This window comes from Porites lutea, chromosome 2 (assembly GCF_958299795.1).
Source record: "Porites lutea chromosome 2, jaPorLute2.1, whole genome shotgun sequence".
Taxonomy (NCBI): domain Eukaryota; kingdom Metazoa; phylum Cnidaria; class Anthozoa; order Scleractinia; family Poritidae; genus Porites; species Porites lutea.
Window position 1 is genome coordinate 24,477,751 of NC_133202.1, and position 13,806 is coordinate 24,491,556.

The 13,806-nt window shown below is 39.7% G+C and overlaps 1 protein-coding gene across 1 annotated transcript in view; it reads left to right on the forward strand.

The window, feature by feature from the left end:
- LOC140925890 (uncharacterized) overlaps positions 1-13,806 on the forward strand; it is a 68,369-nt gene that overhangs the window by 41,236 nt on the left and 13,327 nt on the right. Inside the window, exons 31-42 of the mRNA XM_073375731.1 lie at positions 217-299; positions 1,688-1,809; positions 2,447-2,559; positions 3,904-4,098; positions 4,818-4,883; positions 6,028-6,094; positions 8,908-8,973; positions 9,186-9,291; positions 10,471-10,660; positions 11,131-11,210; positions 11,906-11,998; positions 12,493-12,552. Coding sequence (XP_073231832.1) covers positions 217-299; positions 1,688-1,809; positions 2,447-2,559; positions 3,904-4,098; positions 4,818-4,883; positions 6,028-6,094; positions 8,908-8,973; positions 9,186-9,291; positions 10,471-10,660; positions 11,131-11,210; positions 11,906-11,998; positions 12,493-12,552 — 1,241 coding nt within the window. The remainder of the gene's footprint in view (positions 1-216; positions 300-1,687; positions 1,810-2,446; positions 2,560-3,903; positions 4,099-4,817; positions 4,884-6,027; positions 6,095-8,907; positions 8,974-9,185; positions 9,292-10,470; positions 10,661-11,130; positions 11,211-11,905; positions 11,999-12,492; positions 12,553-13,806) is intronic.

The following is a 13,806-nucleotide window of genomic DNA, read 5'->3' on the forward strand; positions in this document are numbered from 1 at the left end:
GAACTGACAGTGACAAAACATATGCCTAACAAGGATTTTAAGTGAACAATAATTTTCTATACCTTTGGTGAGCCCGTTTGCACAGAGCGAATCACATTTTTATCCCTGGGGGCAAAAATGTGCCTGCTGACAGTGAAGTTATGTGTGAAAACAAATGTATCCTATAGATTCATGACAGTCTTACTTATTATAATAGTTTTTAACTCTTCCTCGTAGATGTCCATTCACTTCAACAGTATCCATCCACACATTTGACTGTGCATCCAAACAACTTTATCCTTTCTGAGAGAACATCAAAGGTTGGTTTCATAATTTTTATTAGGGAGCTTAAGCAACGACAACGGCGACATCAACAAGAATGGCAAAAAGCAATAGATGTAGAGCCTGTTTACTTGGAGGTGGGGGACCCCAGGTAGGTGAGGTAACCCTCTTCGGTGGGGTAACCCGCATCTCCATATAATCTCTCACATGGTCACCCCACCTATCATGTAAATTAACGTAATCAATTAAAATGAGAGATTATAAGGACAGGCGGGTTACCCCGCCTAAGCAGGTTACCTCACCTACCTGGGGTCCCCCACTCCCATGTAAACAGGCCCTTAGACTGGCCAAACAACAACTTTGCACTGCCTCACGCTTTTTTGTACATTTCTTTGCCGACACAGCACGACTACGACGTGAACATAAGGCAACGACTTTCTTTTTCTTTTCCTGATCTTCGACACAGTCGTTAAGAATTCCCGAAAAAATTGCCAACATTTGATGAACTGAACGAGATGGAATAAGCGCGATAAAGTTTGAAGCAGTGCAACTGTACCTTTACGATTTGCACCCGTCGCTGTCGTTGTTGCTTAAGCTCCCTATTAAGCTTTCTACTACAGTGTGAGGAAAACATTTGTTTATTGCTAAAATATGGGTCAGTATTTGCGTATAGCTTTTCGTGTTGAACTAAGAACAGCAATGCCACAGGACAAAAACACATCGTTCACACGCATCGAACATTAGGGACGACCTTAAGATCTGACAACGGCGACGGCAAGCAAAGCAACAACCTTGCACGTCCGTAACGCTTTTTTGTACACTCCTTTTCTGTCACTGCACGACTTCGACTTGAAATTGCCCAATGTTACGTTTTATTGAGGATGTAAGCCAGCTAGGAGGAAATTTTCCTTCTCTCTCTGAACTTGGATATGGTTCTCAAGAATTCAACTCCAGGAGAGTTCGCTTACATTTGAATAAGTAAGCGAGTTGGAATAATCGCGTTGGAGATTTAAAAACCGCGAATTCAATTGTTAAGCGACGTTGTTGCTGCTGTCGCCGTCGTCGGATCTTAAAGTCCCTTTTTGTGCTGGAGTGGTTAAGGTTTCGTGCACTAAATCCCAATCCTCACACTTGAATATTTACGTCCCTCTCAGTGGGTCCTGTCTTCGTTGCTACTAATTCATTTACGCTATGGTCCACCTTCGTGGAATTTTACACCTAATTTCTCTGGCCGTAAATTGTTGGGTGAGATCTTAATGTAAAAAAAACATTAGCTAGAGGGTTTTCTTTTTGCTTGCTCTGATTCAGAGAAAATGCAAATACAGAAAAGTTTAAATTAGAGGCAAAGAACATTTTGCAGGAATTGTTTTATTCTTTTTCCTGTGATACACAAATTTACTAATGATATCCTCTTTACCTTTCTTAGACCATACTGATCGAGTATCAGCCCCTGGAGAGAGACGCTGTCAAATGTCGTACATCCGTGAATTCTGTAGCAGCTGTTGCTTTTTATACTGGAGATGAATTCTTGAGGAGACAATACAAGAAGTAAGACCTGTTTAGCCAGAAATGTTCTACTTTTGCAGCATCTGGACTATAACTAGTCTGAGGTCATACAGGTTCGACTCCTTTTGGGATTACTTGGATTTTTTCCTCCGAACCGCGTGTATAACTGACTGAAAAAAACGCACCAATGACATTACGAGTGTTCTTAGCCAATAACATTACGGCTTAACTGACAGACGAACAATAACATCGTGACTTAATTGACCAATCAGGTCAATAACCAGAGTTTAATACCATCAACTGACGTGAAACAACTCACTTTGACTCTGAGGATAACTACATCAGAACAGTCCTATTCAGTACTACGTTCACCGGAACGATAATATTCAACCTACTTTCTTCCTCGTTGTACTTTTTTTTGGTCTTAAGTTTTAACTGTTTGGATATGATATGCAGATGTCATGTAAAGCAAACACATCAGAAACATCTTTTGAAGGAGTGTCAGGAGAGAAAATAGAAAGTCATTTCAGCGTACCTTGTACTAGCTTGTGGATTAGAGGGAGGATTTAGCATTAGTTCATTATTCTCTTAAGGCATTATTCCTTACATCCCTTCATGGTTTACATCAGCAGAATTGTGTTTTGAGGTATTTATCATCCTAAACATTTTGTTTTGTCAGAAATCTTCAAAGAAACCCTCAACAGCAGTTTTCTCCTGAATCAAAGTCCAGTGGTCCGCTTGTTGGCCTTAATTTTACCAAAACTTTTCAAGATGAAGATAAACTGATCGAAGGTATATTGCTATATCGTTGCAGTGGCACTTTAAATAGTATTTTTGTGTGTGTGCAAACGTTTTGAAAAGCACTAAAAGAGTTTTACTTTACTTTGGAGATGAAGTTAAACGCTTTATGGCTCTTGGAATGGCATGGTATTCTATTGGGAAAACGTAAATCATATTTGTTTGTTTAACACTTGACCTTGCCAATGAAAGGCATCCGTAGAAGAGTCAGCGCCTTAATATGGTCAAGGGCAGTGAAAATAGCTAGTCACTCTGCTTTAATTTTAAAGTGAGAAAAGTCAAGACTGAATGCAAGACGCCCATTAAGCGAAATGTGACTCACTCTACGCCGAAGATCAAATATAGAAGTGCTTGGGTACAAGAATGATGTAGAATGTGGTAATTTTCACAACTGTACTGTACTCTTTTTGGTGCAGCAGCTTTAAACGTTTAGTTGATTGAAGCTACGGTATAAAACTGGCAACAAAAAAGTGCAAGTTGCTAAATGAATTGAAAAGCGACATCTAAGCGTTATATCACCCATGTTCAAACCTGTCTTGCAACAACTTGGCTGCAAGTAGCGTGAATGCTCATGTACGACTAGATAAAATTTATGCGGGAGACTAGTCTCGCCACGTCACTTGCTGCCAAACAAGTTTGTCTTAAGGTACAGTAAAACGGGAAACAAAACGCGCAACTTATTTTGCCAAACGAGTTGAATGACGATGTTGGGCGTTTTACCACCCACCATCAAACTTGTCTTGTAACAAATCAGGATGTTGCACGTGTGGAAAAGTTGGGGTGGAAAGTAGAGAGTAGTTCCACTTTTTACAACAAAATCTGTACATGTTGCGCGTTTTACCGGCCTAAGGGACGGACCATTAGAAACGTTATGGGAAGGGTGGGGAATTTTTGAACCGCATGATATTTTTTTCGAAAACATTTTTCTTGTATGATTTTTCTTAGACCTTTACCGGAATATTTTTAAGGTTATTTGGCGTGCAAGAATTTTTTTTAACTTAATTTTTTCCTTGCGCGAGTAAGTTTTGTATTTCGCCCCCCACCCCCCCCGCCTCATTAATTTTTTTTAATGGTCCGTCCCCAAGCCAAACGTGGTTTGCAGCAAGTGCGGTGATGCCCGTGTATTGTGTGACTTCCGCCTAAATTAATCCAATCAGAAGTCAGTATTCGCGTAATTTGCAACAACCTTGTTTGCTGCAAGACAGGCTTGAACGTGGATGGTAAAACGCCATTCAATACGTTCTGCGGCAATGTTAAAAAACAGGTTGCACGTTTTTTATTGCCCGTTTTCCCGTACCTTAAATCAGATTGTACTAAAACAAACAATTTTTGTTTCAGATGTAAAATACCCCAAGGTACCAAACTGGACTACGTTTTTTCAAAGCTCTGTATCCAGGGTGCTTTTGACTTTAGTAGGATCACCACCAAGTCCACACCCCGGTAACGTAAATGACCTTAACAGATCAGTCGATACTGTGCCTGTTTCGGATAAACCAATTCCCAAGCCTCAAATGAACAGTCCAGTAACGAATGGTAAGCATGGATACCGTAACCTGCCACTTGAACGTCCCCACTCAAAAGCCCCTCCCCCCCCCCCCCCCCCCACCCGCAAAAGTAGCCTGCGTGGCAAGTGTTTCTGCGCGCGTTTGTCGAGAAAGTTGGGAGGAGAGCAAAGAAGAGGAATAAAAAGAGATTGGAGAGTTTCTTCTTCCCCCGCCCGTCTCCCTCTTTAAATTTATTTTTTTGGGTTCTCACTCCAACTTTTGCGCAATAACTCGATGGAAAAGATTGCTACGCAGGCTACCCCCCAGTTATAAGTCCAGCTACCTGTCATAAAAGTACATCCGATTTTTAAAACTTGAAGAATGGAAAAATGATGTACTTCATACATATTGTTGTACTTATTAGTTTCATACTTGTAAGTAAATAGATTTTATTTTAAAATGAGATATATATAGCTATTTCAATTAAAGTTGGTATCTACGTGACAAGACCGAATGTTCAATTGGGAAGATGTAAATACCGTGTAATTGCATTTATAATTTCATGGTTGTCAGTTTCGCATGCAGGTATAAAACCTAAAAAACGTTTGGCTTTGTGATATTTTGAAAGAAAAGTTTCTTCTTGGCCGAGTTTGGTACATTTTTAAGGATACCACCCATATGCCTTTGCGTCAATCGTGTTGATGAAAACTGCTCTAGCGCAAATCAACAGTATTCCCGTATTGTGATGAACTTATTTTTTTCCAACAGGAAACCTGGAGGAGAAAAGCTGGGCTGTCATTCCTGATTTTTTGACCATGACACCTTGCAAATCACGTAAGTTGACCAACAAATATAATTATGTTACAGTCAACTCTCTTGAAGTCAGAAACCTTTAGGACAGTCACTAATCGTATGTCTTAGAGGGGTGTCCGTCTTAAAGAGAGTCAAATAAAAGGAGTAAAGAAAGGCAGGGACCAACTCTAGGTGTCTGTTTTACCCAGGTGTCCGTCTTACAGTAATAGAGGGAAGTGTCCGTTAAGAGAGAGTCGAATTATCCACGAGATTTCATTTGTGTAGTTACAGATACTGAGTGACAATCGTATTACCAGCAAACCCATTTCTCCCTCAAGGAAGAGTTGACTATAAATATGGTAATCACAAAAATTTAGGTCCAAGTGCCAGCTGGAAATGGTATTTACTTGTCCAAGGCTCTTAAAGCCCACTCCGCCTACCCTCTTTCTAAGCTTCTCTCGTGAGATATATGAGAAAGCTGTTTCTTCAGTCAGTTACACAGGCAGCTCGAAAGAACTGAGAACTCCCAACAGGAGGCGAACCTATGACGTTCTGGTAACCAGTCCAGATGCTCTACCACTGAGCTACAGGAGACTCATGGGAGCTAAGGCCACTAAACTAGGTTCATGTGACAAACATCCTACATAGTGCTTGGACTAGAATGGCAATATGTGCTTATACGTAATGATAGAATATGATGTGAATTTTAAGCCAGGCCCCATTTGTTCAAAAGTTGACTTGCGCTATCTCCTGGATAGTGATTTAGCGGGTGGATAGCGTTATCCACCTTTTGAACAACTGGGGCCAGGTGAATAGGTGAGAAAGGTGTCTCTGCAGTCAGTAACACAGGCTGCTCATATCTTCAGCCACCATGTAATATCCTCTATATACTCTGCTCCCCAACGCTTTTACACTTTCAGGACCGACAGTTTCGTATTGGGTAAAGGACATTTCAATCGCTCACAACTTTACAATTAAACCTTTTCATAGTTTATAATACTGAATCTAGCTTTGTAACTGGGCCTCTTATTGGTAGTACTTCACATCAGCGTTGGGTTTTGCCTTTTTTACCTAATATTGTGAAAGAACACACTCATTGTGTAAAGATTATAGGACAGATTCATTTTACTCTTTTAATCAATGGTGTTTCCTGAAATATTTTCCCTACGTATTACTTCCATTTCAGAAGGTGATAAAGGTGGCAAAAGTTCTGATCAGCTTAGAATTGTCAACTTCTCAGAGCGTTCATTAGGGTGAGCAAGTGTAAATGATACATTTAATCTGTTTTGTTATATCTTATTATAAAATAACTGAGATAGTACGCGTGATCTGATTGGTCAAAAACCTATGGTTTATTATACCGGTAAACCCATAGAAGAAGGCATCCGGACCACGAGCCATAAACAAAACCGGCTATTGATCTGCAAACAACGATTTTAGAAAGGCTAAAAAAAAAATAACAAGTTACTTACCCAGTCCTTCTTAATATTAAAATAGTTGGTTTCCATTTTTTATTACTGAGCATTACAATTCGCTACTGCCATAGCTTCAGAAGTTATAAAGTACAAAGCTGGAAAGAAGTTTACATTTCACGAAGATGCCAAATCGCAGAGAAAGACAACAACTGTGTGAATTTCTGGTGTAGAAAGTCTCTAGGAAAACTTAACCACGTGCCAACCAGCAACAAAACGGATAGTTTTAGCATTCTTGATTTATTTTATTTCAAAATTAAATTCCTTAATCAAAGAAATTGTTTCAAAAAGAGATCTCTGATCAAGATATGGTACAAAATCGGCCGCTGGAGGTTGTAAACAAGCTGCCAACGATGATGAAAGATGTCAGAGTTTCGGGCTAGTTTTTTCCAACATTTGCACAAATTATTCGATGATATCGATGCCATGACCTACCTCACACCACCTGACTTCACAAATCGACAAATATTAACGCCAATATGTGGCTACGGCAAAGAAACCTTTCTCCACCACTGACATATTTCCATCGGTCGCTGTACGTGCATATAAAGTTACATGCGACAACTTCGCAAATGCAGCCACGTCGTTACCGCAGCATTTCTTGATCATAATAAAGTCCAGGAAACAGATCTTAAACCACTGCGGCTTGTAAAAAGTGAATGAAGTCCTCCATTACAATAGCTGCCAGTTTCCTCTGTAAGCACGAAATTCTTACGGATCGACTCAACAAAATACAGCTGCGTACAGTCTGATGTTCAATCAATTACTACTTCTGTAGCAAACAAACCATGAACGTATTCTTTCATTGTACGTTCGCATGAATATGTGTTGACTTTTCCTGTAAAACAGCTTTCATAAGTTATCATGTAATGAGTGCAAAAACTCGTGTTTTGAAGTGCTGCTGTTTGTTGTTTGACTGAACTGAGTTTTGAGAAAGTTTAGCGCTATTAAATCGTGAGTCGTGATTGGCTTATGATGACTTTAGAGAGAAGACATGACTTGATCACAGTACTAAAATCATATTTTTTACCTAAAAGTTTATTAAAAGTTATTTTATAAAAGCAATAGACCACACTTTCTATGGGTTTACCGGCGTGATAACCCACTTGGGATGTTGGGAGAACACTCGAAAAGCTTGTAAATCACTCGCCTTCGGCTCGTGATTTACAAGCTTTTCTCGTGTTCTCCCAACATCCCGCGTGGGTTATCACGCCGGTAAACCCATAGAAAGTGTGGTCTATTGCTTAAATAATGTACATTCACTCGAAATAAAGAATATCAGGAGAGGTAGACATGTTAGAATTATATACAGTTACAGCAATTTTAGATTTAAAGCACTCCATCGACACTGGCATGGTAAGGACACCACAACAGAACTGGGCTTCGATTTGATTGATGCCTGGAGAAAGAGCTTGTATCTTCTGTCACGTGGGGTCTATCCGATAGGTCACGTGATAGACCACACGAGACACTGTTACGCGGGTAATCTTTTAGAGGACGGGTAGCTTGCAAACCAGACTGAACGCAGGGTTGTCGGAACAGCAACAAGAAGATTTATTCCAAAAATGAACGTAGTTTCCACGAAGTAAAACTCCACAACAGCACGTACTCGTTAAACTTACACGGCCTCCGCCAACTTGAATTAACTTCATAAACTTACACGGCCTCCGCCAACTTGAATAAACACTGCTTTTGTCACACTTGACTAAACACGACTAACATCGAACTCTCTTTGCTTGTGAAAACTAGTTGAAACTTAACTTGGGCTAGCCTACTTATATACTTTCACAATAACATTCTAGAACAGTCCAAATAGTCTAATTATAGAAAGATTACAAAATATACCGCTTTAGAAACGCTTACACAAGATCCTAAAATAAACAAACTATGAACTCTCGCGAAGCTTCTAGAAAGTCACGCTAGTCACGCAATACAATTTTTCGTAACAGACACCATCTAGGATCCCCAACTCTCTCAGACAGCAGCATAGGCTCGTTAATGTCCTCTTGAATTGATAAGAAAGGATGAAGGAGACAATTGAAGGCCAGCGGCTTTAAATGGCCGTCACTCTATTTGCTATATATTTAAAACCCTAAACCTTTTCTTGCATCAATTGTATTCCAAAAATACCGTAAAATTCCGAAAATAAGCCTCGGGGCTTATATTTTCAAAGGCCCTTTTTGAGGGGCTTGTTTTTGGAGGGGCTTATCTACGAAGGGAAATTTGCGTTTCAAAATGGATTGGGCTAGCCTTACAGTTGGAAGGAAATTTACTGTTTTTGCTTTGTTTTACTTTGCATTTGAGGGCAATTTTCCGAGTACAAGCCCCCGGGGGGTTTATATTTGGTGGGGCGATTTAACGGAGGGTTTTTTGCGTTACGAGTTTGGGGGGGCTTACACATGGAGGGGCTTCTTTTCGGAATTTTATGGTAATAGTCCAATTTTTATCATTATTATTATTTGAGGATACCGGAATATCAACAATCAGACAACTCAGAACGTGCTGAACAAGAATTATTTGCGAGGAAGAATTTATATCGTCCAAGCTGGCGCTTGACCAAACTAAACTGATTTTTTTACCCTGTCCTTTGGTAGGTTTGAGTTTACATGGCCTGGACATGCAATTGTCATCACCCCTGAAAGAGGAGAAATTCCACCCAGGTAACCACTCAATGTAGCCAATTCAGTAAGAAAGAGTCCGAAACCCAGACAAACCAAACGCTGTTATTCCCAACAGCGTATTAGCAACGTTAAGGTTTGATTACTGGTCTGAGAATAATTAGCCAAGTACATTTTTCGAATTTTAACCAATATTTTTCCATGGGATATTGCCTGTCTTCTAATATTTTTTACTGTGTTTTCTATTTTGTTAGGAGTCAAACTAAAGTATTTGTCAGTGCCAAGCCAAATCCCTCCAACTCTCTTACCCACCTTCCCTGGGTAGGCACAATTTACTTGAACTGTGATGGAGTGCAACAGGTATAGAAAAAAGAGATCATCATACGTTTCTGGGAAACTGCCCACGTACCTACCGCATATGCGACTGGATTTTTGGATGTGCGCCTAAAAATTCATGTGTAATCGCACCTTTGCACCGTAAAACCCAAAGCACAGTGCGACTGACTTACTTCCGACTATACTTATGAACTCGAACTAGATGGATTCTACGAACTCGAATGTCCTTTTTCGTTTCGATGTTTTACTCCATCCCAGACTCTTCTGTTTTGTAATAAACACCGCTGACACATGCAAATATATGCTACGAACGAAACACGTACTTTTTGCGCAATGGACGATCATGTCGAACGTTCAGTTTTAACATCAATCAAAACAAAAAAAGTGCGGATTAAGAGCCCTTTTTCCCAGGTAAGGTTTTTTAAGTGGTATTCCAGTTACTTGTAAGTCATTGCGCATTTAACAAATTCATTAAAGATTAATTTTCATTCTCGTTCGACACACTCATTGTTGTCAGTTTTGAATTGTTTTTCAAGTGTAAGTTTTCTTCAGTCACAACTGTACTACCAAAAAGAGAAATTAGTATTAAAAATCACAACGGTATTATCAACCACAGGACTGAAGTTAAAGTAACAAAATGAAGATGACAAATAAACGTGGCACTGTTAAGCTTTTCACTTTTTCTTTTGAAATAGATTCTCCCAACATTATAAGCTGTGCTCCTAAAATTTTCAGCTGTGCGCCTAAAATTTCAGCAGTGCGCCAAAAAATTTAATTCTGGTAGCACAAGTGCTCGCAAACTCAAATTTAAACTTTGAGCCCTGTTAAGGTTGCATTTCTCTTAGATTAGTTGATCATTTCACCTGCGATTGCAAGGTCTTCAAAGAGATTTTCATGCGATAAAAGCGCCAGGCTAATGTACGTTAATCCCGGATAGCTTCGTCATGTGACGAGGGAAAAATTATTTAAACATATAAACGTAATAGAAAAGGCGTGAGTTTTGTCGGATAAAACTCGCTCAACGCGCAAGTAAAGATTCAAGAACCAGTGACGAGAGATTCTGAGGATTTGCAACACCTTTCCCCAGAATCTATTACTAAAATTAGTATGGGGTTTTGACCAAGCTATACTGCTTCTATTCTATTCTATTCTACCAAGTTCAGGTCAACAGGCATTCAAGTAACCTTTTTTGTGCTTATTCAGTCGATCAGGGTACAAATTAAAGAAGAGCAAGTACTGGAGAGTTCTCCCCTTCAATCTGGTGCATTGAATTTCCAGTCCATCCCAATCACCGCTTCAGGAGGAACTCCTCTTCCCTCACATCATCTTCCTCCACTGAGAATAACAAATAAAGATGTTATGTTTGGAGCAACACTCATTGGAACAGTGAAAAGTATGTCATCAGTAATAATTTTTGTCTTTGTTTATTCGTTCATTTAAAAAGTTAATTGGGTTCTAAATTTTGAATATGTTATCATTCAATCACTTTTCAACAAAAAGGAGCTGAGAAAGTGTGACGTCACAAAAAACCTTTCTTAACAGAGACGGCCATTTGCATTGTCAAACGATGGAAGAAAAGTATAGGCTAACGTTTTGTTCTTGAGTGCAATCATGCACGGGACATATTTGCAGGACCATTTTTAGATTTGAAATTTTGCTACCATGGCAACAAGACTTAACGACTTCTCCTTGCTAGTATTATACAGCTACAATTTTTTTGAAAGTACCGGTAGGCACTTATGTTTTGTTAAAAAAGACAATTTTATATTTATTTTTAGCGTGCACTCGGGAATGAAATGCTGTTGTTAGAAATGAGAGATCTTTTTGTTCATCATGTGTTTTGTCTTATCTTTTGTCTATCAGCATCAGAAATATCTTTAACCAACACAGCCGCATCTGATGTGAGTTGGAATCTGTGCTCTGTAGCACCAGCTTATGTCAAGGTTTGTAATAAGAAATCAGACGATTCAATATTTTAATCGAGCTTTTCAAGCGTTTTTTTTTTTCAGACATTAACCAATCAGAAGCCGAGGACAGTTTCCAGCTGGCTTCTTATTGGATTAAATCTGTGCGACAGAATGTGACTATAAATCAGAAGAGGTCACACTTGTGGGCTTCTTGCTGTAATGTATGGTGGAGATGTGAGCAAGTTCGTGCCCTCCCACCACAAACGTCTGTGGAACAGTAGCGAGTTTACGCAACGACGACGACGACGGCAACGAGAACGGCAAAAAAGAAATAGGTTTAGATAAGCAAAACAACAACTTTGCACGTGCATCAAGCTTTTTTTTGTACATTTCTCTGCCGTCGTTGCACGACTAAAACGTGAAACTGCCTAATTTCACGTTTTGTCGAGGACGGGGAACAGAAGACAACAACTTTCTTGTTCTTTTCCTGAACTTTGATGCACTCCTTTAGATTTCAACTCCAAACACGAATTAAACGAGACGGAATAAGCGCGATAAAGTTTGAGGCAGCGCAAATTCACTTTTTAAGTGACGTTTTCGTAGCCGTCGCCGTCGTCATTGCGTGAAATAAACAAGCGTGCAAGCTTTTAGTAAAGCTGTCCAAAAGCTTATGTCAATTAAATTGTCATTCATGAATTACATTTTTCAAGTTCTAACCCCTTGAATTACAGGTTGATGATACAGGAAGCATTCATAGGACAACATACAATGCATTCAGTATTCCCAAGCTTTCTGGCTCATTACAAGGTCACGGGACATCACAGGTATACGGATACATACATCAATCAAAGTTAAGTGTAAATTGTAGAAAGTGGAATTTTGGGTATTGATTTACTGATTTTTTAACCTCCTTGGTCGAGTTGATTGAAAAAACAACCTACCATAACAACTTGTATGACCTGATTCAATTTAACCCGGGATTAGTGGCAACCCAGCTTAAAACAACCCAGCCCAGGTTATTTCAACTGAAACTGGTTTTCCTTCACTTGCCACATGTTAAAACAAAAAGGATGGATGCTACCTTACCAGAGATATAAACCAAAATGTGATTGTGGTTGTAATTCATTTACATGTATGCACAAAACACTCTGGAAAACAAACAGCTCCCATGGGTAAACACACTTAAATTTAATGTCGGGAAAACTGATTTTTTTTTTTTTACTTCCTGGTATCGGACAAACTTACCCACGCCCTGGCTTAGAACCAGCAATATTATTACTTCATTATTTATATTAATTATTTACTTATCTATTTTCAGATTGTTGTAAAGTTTCAGCCTAGGGATGTTGGTGAATATGAGCAGTCTTGGGATCTTTTGGTGAGTCCGTCATTTTTTTATTTAAAGTTTGTGAAATAAGTTGGGAAGATTGTACAACTTAACAGTAATCCCTTTTAATCTTCAAAAAGAGAGTTTTTTCTTTTGCTAAATATCTTCCCCCGCCATTAAGCAGGTTAAGCAACAAGAAAGGCAAAAAGCAATGGGTTTAGATTGGCAATCGTGCATCACGCATTTTTGTACACTTCTTTGCCGTCGTTGCACGCCTACGAGTTAAAACCTCCCATTCTTACGTTTTATGGTGGACGTGAACACTAGACAATAATTTTGTTTTTCTTTACCTGAACTTAAATGCAGTCCTTTAGAATTCAACTCCAGTAAAAATCAACTTTCTTTGTCGCACTGAACGAGATGGAATAAATGCAATAAACTTTGAAGCAACATGAATTCGCTTTTTAAGTGACAGTTGTTGTAGCCGTCGCCGTCGTTGTTGTCTAAGCTCCCTGATGTTGAGATACAACAGAACGGTTACGCGCACAAACATTCAAGTTTTGTTCAACATTGGGCCAGGGGTGGGCGGAGAAGAAAAAAAGAGGTAAAAACTGAGAAGTAGCAGCCTTCCCAACACTTTTGATTGTAGCTTAATTTCACTTGAATCTACGAGCTGCTAGAATGTCATGGCCTAACACCTGCTGGAAGAATGAGGATTTGTTTACTTCTATGGCGCCTGTGCCACACTGAATGGAATGTAGCAGCATCGCCTCCCGTGTCGGAGGGATCCGTGGAACTAAGTACTCTTTGAGAGGTGTGGTGTGTAGCTCTTTAAATGCAGAAACGAGCTCGTTCTTGGCACCTACGAAGTTCTTTCCCTAGTTGCATCTAAGCTCTCTGACTTTTCCTCTGCGGCTGATGAAACGTCTGAGAGCATTCAGGAACGAGTTCGTTGTCATGCTGTTAAGGGTTTCTAAACGTATTGCACGTGAGGAAAGGCAGGTGAATATCAGGCCCTATCGCTTGAGCTCTTTCCGTCCTTCTTTAATGTAGAATAGGCCAAACACATCCATCCCGGTGTAGGTGAACGGAGGAGCTGGCGTGACGCGTTCAGGTGGTAGATCTGCCATCTTTTGGTTTTGGGGGTAGCCGCATACCGGTAACTTACGGCATGCAACGCACTTGGCCTCGATGTTAGAGGTTAAATTAATGATAGATATTGATGATGTAGTATCCAGCTTGGTGGATTCTGTTGTGAGTCATGCCGTAACCCTGGTGATACTGCTTCTCACGATGGAACCGGTG